Source organism: Schistocerca nitens, chromosome 11 (genome assembly GCF_023898315.1).
Source record: "Schistocerca nitens isolate TAMUIC-IGC-003100 chromosome 11, iqSchNite1.1, whole genome shotgun sequence".
Classification (NCBI taxonomy): Eukaryota; Metazoa; Arthropoda; class Insecta; order Orthoptera; family Acrididae; genus Schistocerca; species Schistocerca nitens.
The window spans coordinates 192172645-192185414 of record NC_064624.1 but is presented as its reverse complement, the minus strand read 5'-3'; the positions used below and the strand labels follow the sequence as shown (position 1 = coordinate 192185414).

Genomic DNA, 12770 nt, shown 5'->3' with positions numbered 1-12770 from the left:
TGATCACACCTTTTAGTTAAGTTGTACCATAAATTTATTTTCTTCCCTATTAGATTCAGTACCTCTTCATTAGTTAGTGAGTCTACACAACTAATCACAGCATCCTTCTGCAACTCCACGTTTCAAAAGCCCTTTTGCTGTTTGTACCTGGGCTCTTCATCATTTGTGTTTCACTTTTGAACACTAACATTTACATCCGATGCTAACATATTTCTCTTTTCTAGAAATACTTTTTTTCATTCGGCAAGTTCACATTTTATATCCTCTTTATTACTGCCACTGTCTATTACTTTCCTGTCCACACAATAAAATTCATCTTCCGCTTTTAGTATCTCCCCTCCTTACTTAACTGCCTCAGCCTCACCTGATTGGTGTATACCTCATTACCCTCTTTTAACTGTTGTAGGTGTTCATACAGAGCGAAAATTATTAAACTATATGAAATCAAATTGTCATAACTTCTGAACGGTTTGCATTAGGACATTCAAACTGCACGGTTAGCCGCAGGGAACAGTGGGAATTAGTAAGGTTCAGTTCGGTTCGGTTCGGTTTAGCGATGAAGCCCACTTCGATTTGGATGGGTTCATCAGTAAGAAAAATTGCCACGTTGGGGGACTGAGAATCCACATTTCATGGTCGAGAAGTCTCCTCACCCTCAACAGGTGACTGAGTGGTGTGTAGTGTCCAGTCACAGAATAATTTGTGCACTATTCCTCGATGGCACGGTGCCTACTGAATGGTACATTAAGGTTTTGGAAGATTTCATCCCCATTATCGAAAGTGAATCTGATTTCGACAAGATGTGGTTAGTGCAAGACGGAGCAATCCCATCGAAGCAGGAGAGTGTTTGATGTCCTGGAGGAGTACTTTGGGGACCGGATTCTGGCTCTGGGGTACCCAGAGGACACTGGCATGGGCCCCTATTGGCCGCCATATTCTCCGGATCTGAACACATGCGACTCCTTTTTGTGGGACTGCATTAAAGACAAGGTGTGCAGCAATAACTCCAAAACCGTTGCTGAGCTGAAAATAGCCATTACGGAGGCCTCAGAGAGCACCGATGGTTCAACACTTCAGCGAGTGATGCAGAATTTTGTTACTCCTCTGCGCCACATCGTCGCCAATGACGGCAGGCATATCGAAAGTGTCGTAACCTAAATCCGAATATCTGTAGCGATGTTTAGATGTCAAATAAAGTGTGTGCATGCCGTAGTTTGTAACTAATTTACATTTTTTTCATATAGTTCAATAATTGTCGGCCTGTATTTTAACCTCAGTTGAAGACACTATCCATACCATTCAGCTGAACTTGAAAGACCTTTGCACTCTTGAGATAAAATTATAATGTCATTGCTAAACATTAAAATTTGTGTTTCTTCTTCCTGATCTTTAATGGACTTTCCAAGTCTCTCCTTGGTTATGTTTAATGCTTGAAAAATTTTGGGACTAACTAGCTGTGTAGGATACGCTACAACTCTGTCTCTCCCTGCTTTCTGAGCTGCTGTCACCATTTCCTGTACTCCACCTCCTATAATGGTAGTCTGGTTTCCATTCATTTTGACCCTGTATTTTATTTCTGCTACTTTCGAAATTCCAAAGTGTCTATTACAGTTAACCTTGTCAGAATTTTTCCGTAAGTTGATCTGATAGGATTGCATTTTCCTCGTTTCAATTTTATCTTCAATAAAAACAGAAGCTGAGGTAATGATTTAAAATTTGTGCCGAGACTGGGACTCGAAACCCAATCTCCTACTTACGAGGCAGATTTGCTATCCATTACTCCACACTGACATTTTCGCTAACACGGTTGCACCGATTACGTCCTCTCTAACACGGGCTTCAATTGACGCCTTCGTCTCACCTTCATTTTCCTCTTCTTCGATCGTCAGTATAGCTGAGACTCTGATATTTCCTCAGCCTCGTACGTAATGAGAAAATCTTGCGTGTACCTCAGGCACAGGTGATCAATTGATGTGATAGAATTACTTTTTCCTGGAAATATAAATTTGGCGATCGCTATTCTTCTTATCGAAGAGAAAGTTGAGACTCAATATACCTCCAGGGAATGCAGTTCTATCAGAGCAATAGATCACTTGCACCTGAGGTACAGGCACGATTTCCCCATTACGTACAAAGTCGGTGTGCTATTCCAGTATCAGAGAACCTCGGCAATACTGACAATTTAAGAAGAGGAAACTCAAGATTGGCTGAGACGAGAACTGAAGTTTGTGATAAGGAGGGCATTTGGACAAGGTTAGTGCAGCTGTGTTATCCACAAAGCGAGGGTAGTGCAGTGAATAGCACATCTGCCTAGAAAGCGGGAGAACTGGGTTCAAGTCCCAGCTTTGGCACACTTTTTAATTCATTACTACAGCTTCTATACGTGCCAAAGTTGTCTGTAAGTCTACAAATTCTATAAACATAGGCTTGCCCATTCTTCTGTAGCATCAGTATTGCCTCGTATGTTCCCATATCTCTGCCAAATCAAAATTGATGTTCGCCCAGGCTAGCTTATATCAGTCATTCCATTCACCTCTGTGGTTAAAGACATAATATTTACTGAAAACCAGCCTTCCTTTGAAAAGAGTTGTGACAAGAGCAGTGAGCCAAAGTCCTAGGCACCGACTGACAACGCAGGTAGTGATGTCAAATTATCGCTGTGACCGCCAGTGAGTCACTGCACAGAGTTCACGCGGTTCGGTCCCTAACCCCCTGTTCTCAAGTGTGTGTTGGGTCATTGGGCAGCTGGACACAGACCCGGGACAGTTCCTGGAGAGCAACAACAACCTGACCCGCTTCCTGTACGACTTCTATTTCGGCCGCCTGCACCGTCCGGTCAACAAGTCGGACTGGACCACGCTCGGCGACTCGGCTATCGAGGTGAACGCCTTCTACGAATGGTCCGACAATGCGGCCGGTGAGTGACCGCCGTGGTGGTCTGAGTTTGTGTCTGTCTGTTTCTGTTTGTGACGTGTGTCTCGGTCACTCGCTGGAGCTTTCCCCACACTGCTGCCGACCTCCTAAAAACAATTACACCCCTTCTTCCTTCCCGTCGTTTCCTTCGGTGTAGCCCTGACGAAATCCTGACAACTTTCCCCAACTAAATCCTGACAACTTTGTGAACAAATTCCTGCTGCCTGGTACTGCCCACAATGGATATTGTCATCCCTCGTGAACTCGAGCCTCTTGAGGAGTTTGAAGATATTAAGTCATAAGAAAATGTGGATTTCAGTGCAGATGAGAAAGAACCGAGTAGTGTCAGACACAAAATTAGGTGCCGAACTCGAGGTCACCACTGCCTGAACAATTAGGAACAAAATAGTTATGAGTGGTAGAAATTAGAAACGGTAAGGTGACAGAAAGACTGGGATCGGTTCTGGAAAAGTGCGACGCACCTGTAAAGAAAGTTGCATACCAGGCACTGATGCGACCAATTCTCAGATACTGTTGCGGCACGTGGACTCCTTATCCGGTAGGCGTGACAGCAGACGTGAAACTAATTCAGAGGTGCACTGCTAGGACTGTACCAGCTCGAGTTAGTGGTCACCGACAGTGATGATGGGTAACATAAATGGTGAACCTAAGTAATCGTTAGGCCTAAACAGTGAAAAAGGGGGTTAGTAAAGCACTACGAAATTAAAAGAAAAATGGCTGATCCTGGCTCCCACACATACGTCTCGCTCTCCGTGTCAGTGGGAAAACCTACCTACGAGCTGATAAGAATACTGGTTGGAGGGAATGCTAGATACTAATGTATATATCAAGAATAGCTGTACATTTCCCCACTCGGTATCTCATCTTCTCATACTTCATAAAAGTTCTGTCACATACGTTGTCAATCAGTCGAGGATCGGGAAATTATGTTTACACGTTAATGAGAGAACTGTTGCATAAATTGTGCTGTGAATATACACAGCGAAAGGTGGTCAAGTTTTGACATAGAAGTACCACCTGAAAGTGGAACTAAAAGTTTATGAATTCATTGTCCTCCAATAAAGAAGTAATTTCTTAATTTTTGTCTTCTGCTATGTATCATTACGCAGTAACTCTGAACTGGCACAGGTTTCAGTTGCTGTATATATGAAAAACTTGTCAGAGAGTAGGGGAGGGACAAAGTTTCTTGGGTTTCTGGTGGAGTATGTAATTCAATACGTGCCTCAACCCATCATCTCATTATCTGTATTCACCAGTAACACCACCTTCGTCTCTAGTCCTTTAAAGAGTCAAACTCGAATTTTTAAAACAGCTCCATTTTATGAAACACTAGAATTCCGTGCATATCATTGTTCATGTCGTGATATTTTCTGAATGTTGTGGGAGGTATTTGGTGGGAATTGAGACCTGTTTCCCTTTCCAGTTCCTCAGCCCACAGTGTGACGGAAGGTTCCAGAATGTGCGCAGTGGAGCCGCTTTGTGTTTGGACGAGACGAGTAACGGTGTGCCGCTAGTGTCGTGTAGTCGCTTGTGTGTCGCATTTCCACGCTGTCGTTGTCGCTGTTGTCTCGTCGTGTGTGATGTGCGCGGTTATCTTGTGTGTGCGTGGGTGTGTGTTTTTCCTGTTTGTCTCCCTGCAACTCTGATGTGGTTGAAGTACTGCCAAGTGGACAGTTTTCACGTGCTGTGTGCTGCTTATTAGAATGCAGGACTAGATTGCAGGTATGGTGACGGTTGCCGGTATTACGTAGTTCATTTGTGTAGTGGAGTGTATTTCCCACAGTACAGTATTTCTAGCAAAGACATTCTGCAGAAACCGAGGGAGTAGTTGGGTAATGAGGGATCTAGCGTGTCATTGGCCCCCTTACATTTCAAAATAGAAACTCTCAGTACTTTAGAAACACTTTAATGTTCAAGAGAAAGTAGAGCATACTGTATTGTTTTTATCTTGAAACCCATGCTAGTCACCATATCAGTGAACGTAAGTGTGAATTTGAAGTTCAATGAAAAGATTTCCCCTCGATCACAGTTTCATCACCCCCTTCAAATGCTCGAACTCCAGGCTCTCCGCTCACCTGCTTACCTGCCCCTACACGAATCCCTTACCAGCTCATCAAGTTTCCTCACCTCCAACTCTGATCTGCATTTTCTTGAAACTAGGCTCCAACAATCGTATTATTTGTCCCCTACCTCCAAAAATTGCACTCAGATGTTATACTTATGTATCACGTAAATCACACAGTTACACTCACACTCGATATCCTCTCTCAAAACAAATTCGACACATTCTCATTTCCAGACCATTAAATCCGCCCTGTCTTTCCTCCAACTTGTTCCTTCCGTGCACCTTCCCAAGATTCCCCTGTCTTACCACAAGTCTTATATCATTACAATGAAGCACTCAATCAGATGGTACGGTAAAGACCTGGCCTATTCCGGGTTGCTGCACATCAGGGTGAGTTCACACCGTGGCGTGCAGTGAAACAGTGGTAGCATCGACAGATGTTTATTCAAACAGCCTTAAGCAGCACGCTGGCCAGCCTCGGGGTGACACTGTGCACACAAATGCAGCCAATGACAGAATGTGCTAGCGCCCCGATCACGCCCAGTGATATCTGTTGTCCTGGGTCACAGTGGCTGCTGCTGGGGCATCTGTGGGCTGTCAGCCACGTTCGCACTGTCCTTGTGTCATTAGCTTTGATGTGTTAGCTGCCACTAGATATCCTGATTCTGAGCAGCAGTGCCATGGTGACAACCCCCGCCCCGAGGTAGACCGGGACAGAGGCCAAAGATGTCTGGATCGCCAGGAGGCTGCGAGGGCGCGCCTCCCCCGGCTGGATTGTAGACAGTTTGCAGTCCGTCAGCCAAAGTTGCTCAGAGGGTGGAGGCTGGCTGGACCCCAGCTTCCCGCATCGGCAAAAGTCCCGCAACTGCCATGGCACAGGTACGGTGTACCTCTTGCCGGTACTCGATGAATTAGTTAATAGCAGGTTGCCAACAAATTTCCATCACCAAGGGCAGGTCGTGGTTTCTCTGAAACTCAAAAGCCTGTCATTCCTTCAGGCTCAAGATGCAGACAGAATGATTATTTATACCCTCATAGCTACTCTCCTGAAGTAGTCCTGCAGGAGGGAGGCTAGGAAGTTTGCTTCATTGTACTTGTCCTGTCAGCTTTTCCTTGCTGCAAGCACAGTTTGGTAGGTCTGGTTAAATTTGGAATGAGATTTTCACTCTGCAGCGGAGTGTGCGCTGTTATGAAACTTTTCTGGCAGATTAAAACTGTGTGCCGGACCGAGACTCAAACTCGGGACCTTTGCCTTTCTCGGGCAAGTGCTCTACCATCTGAGCTACCCGAGCACAACTCACGACCCATCCTCACAGCTTTACTTCTGCCAGTACCTTGTCTCCCACCTTCCAAACTTTACAGAAGCTCTCCTGCGAACCTTCCAGAACTAGCACTCCTGAAAGAAAGGATACAGCGGAGACATGGCTTAGCCACAGCTGGGGGGATGTTTCCAGAACGAGATTTTCACTCTACAGTGGAGTGTGCACTGATATGAAACTTCCTGGCAGATTAAAACTGTGTGCCGGACCGAGAATCGAACTCGGGACCCTTGCCTTTCTCGGGCAAGTGCTCTACCATCTGAGCTACCCGAGCACAACTCACGACCCATCCTCACAGCTTTACTTCTGCCAGTACCTTGTCTCCCACCTTCCAAACTTTACAGAAGCTCTCCTGCGAACCTTGCAGAACTAGCACTCCTGAAAGAAAGGATATTGCAAAGACGTGGCTTAGCCACAGCTGGGGGGATGTTTCCAGAACGAGATTTTCACTCTACAGTGGAGTGTGCACTGATATGAAACTTCCTGGCAGATTAAAACTGTGTGCCGGACCGAGGCTGGAAATCGGGAGTTATTCCTTTTGCGAGCAAGTGCTCTACCGACTAAGCTACCTGTGCACGACTCACGACCCGTCCTCACAATTTTACTTCCACCAGTACCTCGTCTCTTACCTTTCAGACTTGCCCGCAAAAGGCAAAGGTCTCGAGTTTGAGTCTCGGTCCGGCACACAGTTTTAATCTGACAGGAAATTTCATAACGGGCACACACTCCGCTGCAGAGTGAAAATCTCATTCTGGAAACATCCCCCAGGCTGAGGTTAAGCCATGTCTCTGCAATATCCTTTCTTCCAGGAGTGCTACTTCTGCAAGGTTTGCAGGAGAGCTTCTGTGAAGTTTGCAGGAGAGCTTCTGTGAAGTTTGGAAGGTAGCAGACGACATACTGGTGGAAGTGAAGCTTTGAGGACAGAGTGTGAGTCGTGCTTGGGTATCTCAGTTGGTAGAGCACTTGCCCGTAAAAGGCAAAGGTCCTGAGTTCGAGTCTCGGTCTGGCACACAGTTTTAATCTGCCAGGAAATGGTTAAATTTGCAACGTATGAGTTTCTCGATAGGGCACAAGTGCCTAAGTTACAAAACATTACCTCACTCTGCTCTCTGCAACTTTGAACATCAGCTGGGAGCGTGTCGACCGTCGCAACGAGCACAGTCCCTAGCAATATCGTACTGTGTAAAAAGTTGATATAAGATCCCAAAAAACACAAATAAAGCAGCCAGGACTAACTTAGAAAGTACTGGAAGCCCCTCAAAACAGACAGTGTCAGCTGTTCTACGCACTCGACCGTCAACCTGTGTCGCGACTTCCGCCTACCTGAAATGTTTCGCCGTAATGTCGACAGTATCGTTCGGTGGCTTACTGTATTTGCAGATCGGCCAGCTGGTCTCTACGGCGTGGCTGTGCATAGTAATCAAACTTTAAAAAATTCAGAATTTGCAGGCCGAACTTTTCCAAGGCACGGCAGTACCTTCTGTCCTCACAGAACCATCCAGCCCTATCTAATCTCAGTTTTCCTCATTTTGAAGCTAGGCAGATATGGCATTATAATTCTGCCATCATCAATACAGTCTACTCAGTAGTTTCTAAGAACTTACACACATACATAAACGATATTTCAGAAGAGGTATTATATCATATGCCCATTACTGTATATTGAGTAAAAGCAACTGTATTGTACACAAGCAGGATTTTTGACATTTCTGACATGTTAATGTAAAAGTACAAGTGGTGATTTGTTTAAGAAAAAAGTTGACATTCTAACAAAAAGTGAATGTACTGAAAGGAAAATTTAAGTCTGATCAGAAATTTCTGAACCACTTGTAATTCGGAGTCCAACAGGGGGATGGACTCTCCCGTGTACCCTACAACTATGTTTTGTAAAAAATCATAAGAGAATGGGAAAATGCATTACAGAAAGCTGGAATAAATGAACAAATAAAACTAGGAATGAAACACAAAGTCGGATCAGAATCAAATGCTGAACTTTATGGATGATCTTGGCAGTTTTTGACAAGGAAATACAATCAGCTATCACCAAAAGTCACACCTCAGAGGGGTTAAAGGAAAGCAGGCCTACAAATCTCAAAATCCAAAATAGAGTACATCGCAAATATCATAGGTGTTCCTGATTCATAGAAAACACAGTTTGGAAAAATTAACAAAGCTCCAAAGTTTAGATACCTGAGAGACGTCATTCAAACCAATGGACTGAACGAAGGAGCAAACAACTCTCAGAAAATGAGAAGGCGTATGAGCTCCCCAAGGAGTCTACCATTTAAAAATAAAAAAAAATAAAAGAAAAATAAAAAAAAATATATTCATTACTGCGAACCAGCCGAATGCACTGCCACACTTAAAGGAAGATATAGTGGCGGGGGGGGATTTCTTTGCAGAACTCTGGAACCCAACAGAAATGAAAACTGCAACTACAAGCTGCACAATAACAGAGAGTTCTACAAAAAAGGCTCCAAAAGTCTCAGACACAATCAACACAATGTGGACCAGTTTCTTTGGACATGTGAATAGAATGGAGGACAATAGATTAATGAAAAGAATGTTCCAATATGTCAATAACAAGAAATCGGTGAATCTGAGATAAAAATACTCAGGAGAGATGAACACAGCTGATGACGACATTCAAACAGAGAGGAATTGAGAAACAAAATAAAAGCTTCAACAGTTTTCAAGAAAAAAAGGAACAGAAACAACATCAGAGTGAGAGAAAGAAAGAGTAGTGAGAAGATATAAAGGAGAACCTAATTTTAAAAAATATCTCCTTTATATGCTGCATTGTTGGCCACATTTGATGCAAGAAGAAGAAGGAAAAACTGTGTGTATTTTGAGTGACTGTATTACTTTCGAAAGTCTCATTGTTGGTGATGACACTTAATTTGCGCATTTTGGGTGCATGTACTTTAGGGCACTCACTGTAAATTTAATTACTGATATTCCCTGTATAGCCAATAGTTCAGCATTAAACATTCTCTGACCAATAACCTTAAAAGAAAGAGCTCCTTAGCAAATTTTGAGAAACCACCAAAGGGCAGCCCCAAGAAATACCACTGTGTAATACATCGAGGGTTGTTTCCTGTTTGAAATTCTGTTACTCACAATTACTCGGGAACTGTACCGTGCAATGTTTCTGTTACATTTCATGTACAACTGGTGGTGGGCTGGCAGAAAACCACATGAGAATGATAACTGGCAATTACAACTCTTGCTGAACCCTTAGTAAGGAGAGAAGGCGTTGTGTTTTGTTCTACGTGGCATGTGAATGTGGCATATTCCTTTCACAAGGGCAGATGTATGTCTGGTCAGTAGCCATAATAGTGTAATTCATACATTTCCCCAGCTTTAGAAATTTATCTGGGGCTCTCCCCTCCCAAATGGAGATCAAAATATTCAGATATTCTCTACCCAAAATGGAGTTTCATCATAGCAGCATGTTACACTGACAGAATAACAGGTATGAATTGTCCAATGTCTTCACCATCTGCCTGTCAGTCGTTCATAATAGACTTTCTTTTTGACATGTAAACCACCACTGGGGAAAAAAATAAGGTTCTTAAATAAAGGGCGTCTTCTGAGGATAGCATATCCGTATTTGGAGCATCACAAAAACAATGGAAATAGTAGTAGTTTTGTGAAGGCAGACCTCCAGTAGCCGTTTTTAACGAGTAGACATTTTCCGTCACAAAAGTACATTTTTCTGACTCTTTTGGATCTGATTATCAGTCCAGATACTAAATGAGAATGTCTGCAATCAGAATGCAAAAATGATAAGACTTGGCAGTTCTGGTATTTCACAACCTCAGAGTAAGGCTGTCTCATCAGAGCCACCAGCATGCCTCACCGTACAATTGAAATGCCAGCTGGTTTGTATGCATCTGCCAATTTGGCTGCTAAGACATTATACGTGATGCCACCTCCTGGAGTTTGCCTGCATGGCCTATAAGATTAACATTAACAACTCCTGGCTCCGGCCACAAATCGCTGCAACTTTCCCAGTCTGTCGATCTGACCGCCACTGCTCAGAGTCTAGTGATGTGCTCTCCGGGACAATTTTTGAAAATCCCATTCCAGTCTTCCCGTAATGTCGAATCCCCCGCTTGGTGCTGCTCCTGACTGCAGTTTTGACCTTTCCTGCTGAGCTAACAAGAGGATAACTGAACCCGACATACAGGGAAGTAGCCACCGTATTACAGGTAAGTGTTTTGTGTGCCGTGCTGAAAGGCTACGGGACTCGCACGACCGGTGTCAGTTGCACCCACCGAAATGTGTTAGTCTCGTTACCCCTGACTGTTAAAACTGTATGCTCTCAAAAGTGAACACAGCACCACAATCAGAGGCAAAAGAAGAGCAAACTGTTCAGTCGAGACACTCGTCGATTTGTAAATTTCGTGTTAAAACCCAACTATAGGAAATACAGGATGGAATGTAACAATATCGGAGAAGGAAAGTTGCTGCTCACCGTATAGTGGAGATGCTGAGTCACGATAGGCACAATAAAAAGATTCACACAATCATAGCTTTCGGCCATTGAGGCCTTTGTCAGCAGGAGACACACGTGCGCACACACACACATACACACACACACATAAACACAATTTGCACACACGTCTGCAGTCTCAGAGAGCTGAGACCACACTGCGAACAGCAGCACCAGTACATGACGGGAGTGGCGACTGGGGTGGGGAGGGGGAGGGATAGTATGGGGGGGGAGTGGCAGACAGTGGGCAGGACAGAAGGTGTGGAGGGGGGAGGGGCTAAGTAGCGGAAAAGAGAGAAATAAAAATAAATAAAATTAAAAGACTGAGTGTGGCGGTGAAATGACGGCTGTGTAGTGCTGGAATGGGAACAGGGAGGGGGCCGGATGGGTGAGGACAGTGACTGACGAAGGTCGAGGCCAGGAGGGTTGCGGGAACGTAGGATGTATTGCAGGGAAAGTCCCCACCTGCGCAATTCAGAAAACCTGGTGTCAGTGGGAAGGATCTGGACGGCACAGGCTGTGAAGCAGTCACTGAGATGAGGGGTATCGTGTTTGGCAGCGTGTTCAGCAACAGGCTGGTCGACTGGTTTCTCGGCCGCAGTTTGTCGGTGGCCGTTCGTGCGGACAGACAGCTTGCCGGTTGTCGTGCCTACGTAGAATGCGGGACAGAGGTTGCAGCTTAGCTTGTAAATCACATGACTGGTTTCACAGCCCTGCCTTTGATGGGATAGGTGATGTTAGTGACTGGACTGGAGTAGGTGGTGGTAGGAGGATGTATGGGACAGGTCTCGCATCTAGGTCTATTACTGGGGTACGAGCCACGAGGTAAGGGATCGGGAGCAGGGGTCGTGTAAGGACGGACGAGTATATTGTGTAGGTTCGGTGGACAGAGGAATACCACGGTAGGAGGGGTGGGAAGGATAGTGGGTAGGACATTTCTCATTTCAGGGCACGAGGAGAGGTAATCGAAACCCTGGCGGAGAATGTAATTCGGTTGCTGCAGTCCCGGACGGTACCGAGTTACGAGGGAATGCTCCTCTGTGGGCGGACTGTGGGACTTTGGCAGGTGGTGGGAGACTGGAAAGATAAGGCTCGGGAGATTTGTTTGTGTACGAGGATGGGAATCTTTTTATTGTGCCTATCACGACTCAGCATCTCCCCTATATGGTGAGTAGCAACTTTCCTTCTCCGGTATTGTTTCATTTTAAAACCCGTCACGATTTCCCTAGATTTTGTAGAAAAAGATTACATTGGATATTCTGGTGAAGTATCAGATTATGTGTTTGTTATGTCAGAACCTACTCTGCCCCAATAGGAAGCACTGCGGGTTCAACTACGGCCGAATAGAATCCTCCCACGCCGTACACAGAAGATCTCCTGTAGGGTTCCCGACAATTGGATGTCTGGCCATTAAGGCTTCCCTAGACACTCCACAAAACTTTTTGATCGGGCACTATAATGAGGCCTCTGTGTTATCAGAACTCCACCTTCTGACAGTGGGAAACCTGGAGAGACCGAGTACAGGAATCCTGCCCCGTACGTAGAGGCTTTGCTGTAGGATTGTCAGCCACCGGGCAGTCCCGTAGTCTTCTCTCGAGCACCGCACGCGCTTCTCACCTCGTACGCTAGTGCTCTGCCACGTGTTTTGCCCACGAGTGTACCCTTGTAGCTGGACGTCAGCCCGACCCTCTACCTGGAGAGTGTGCTCAACCTGACCAAATTCGGCACCAACTACTCCTTCAGCCGGCTGCGGCAGCCCGTCAACAAGACCGAGTGGATCACCCACGGCCGGCCCGCCATTGTCAACGCCTTCTACAGCTCCATCGAGAACTCCATACGTGAGTACTCTGCGCCGCAACTGTCAGCAGAACCCGAGGAACGGTGTCTGCGGCATACGAGTGTTGAGAGATCCGGAGGGTAACTTTTTGTGCGTCAGAGTGTTCACAATTCTGAG

The 12770-nt window shown here is 45.3% G+C and overlaps 1 protein-coding gene across 4 annotated transcripts in view; it reads left to right on the top strand.

The window, feature by feature from the left end:
- Window positions 1-12770, top strand: part of LOC126213477 (neprilysin-2-like) — a 614003-nt gene that overhangs the window by 565463 nt on the left and 35770 nt on the right. For 3 of the 4 annotated variants that reach the window (XM_049941253.1, XM_049941250.1, XM_049941252.1), the window contains one exon: window positions 2746-2917. In XM_049941253.1, coding sequence (XP_049797210.1) covers window positions 2746-2917 — 172 coding nt within the window. Of the gene's footprint in view, window positions 1-2745; window positions 2918-12485; window positions 12655-12770 lie in introns of all 4 variants that reach the window. The other variant, XM_049941251.1, reaches the window with a different exon arrangement.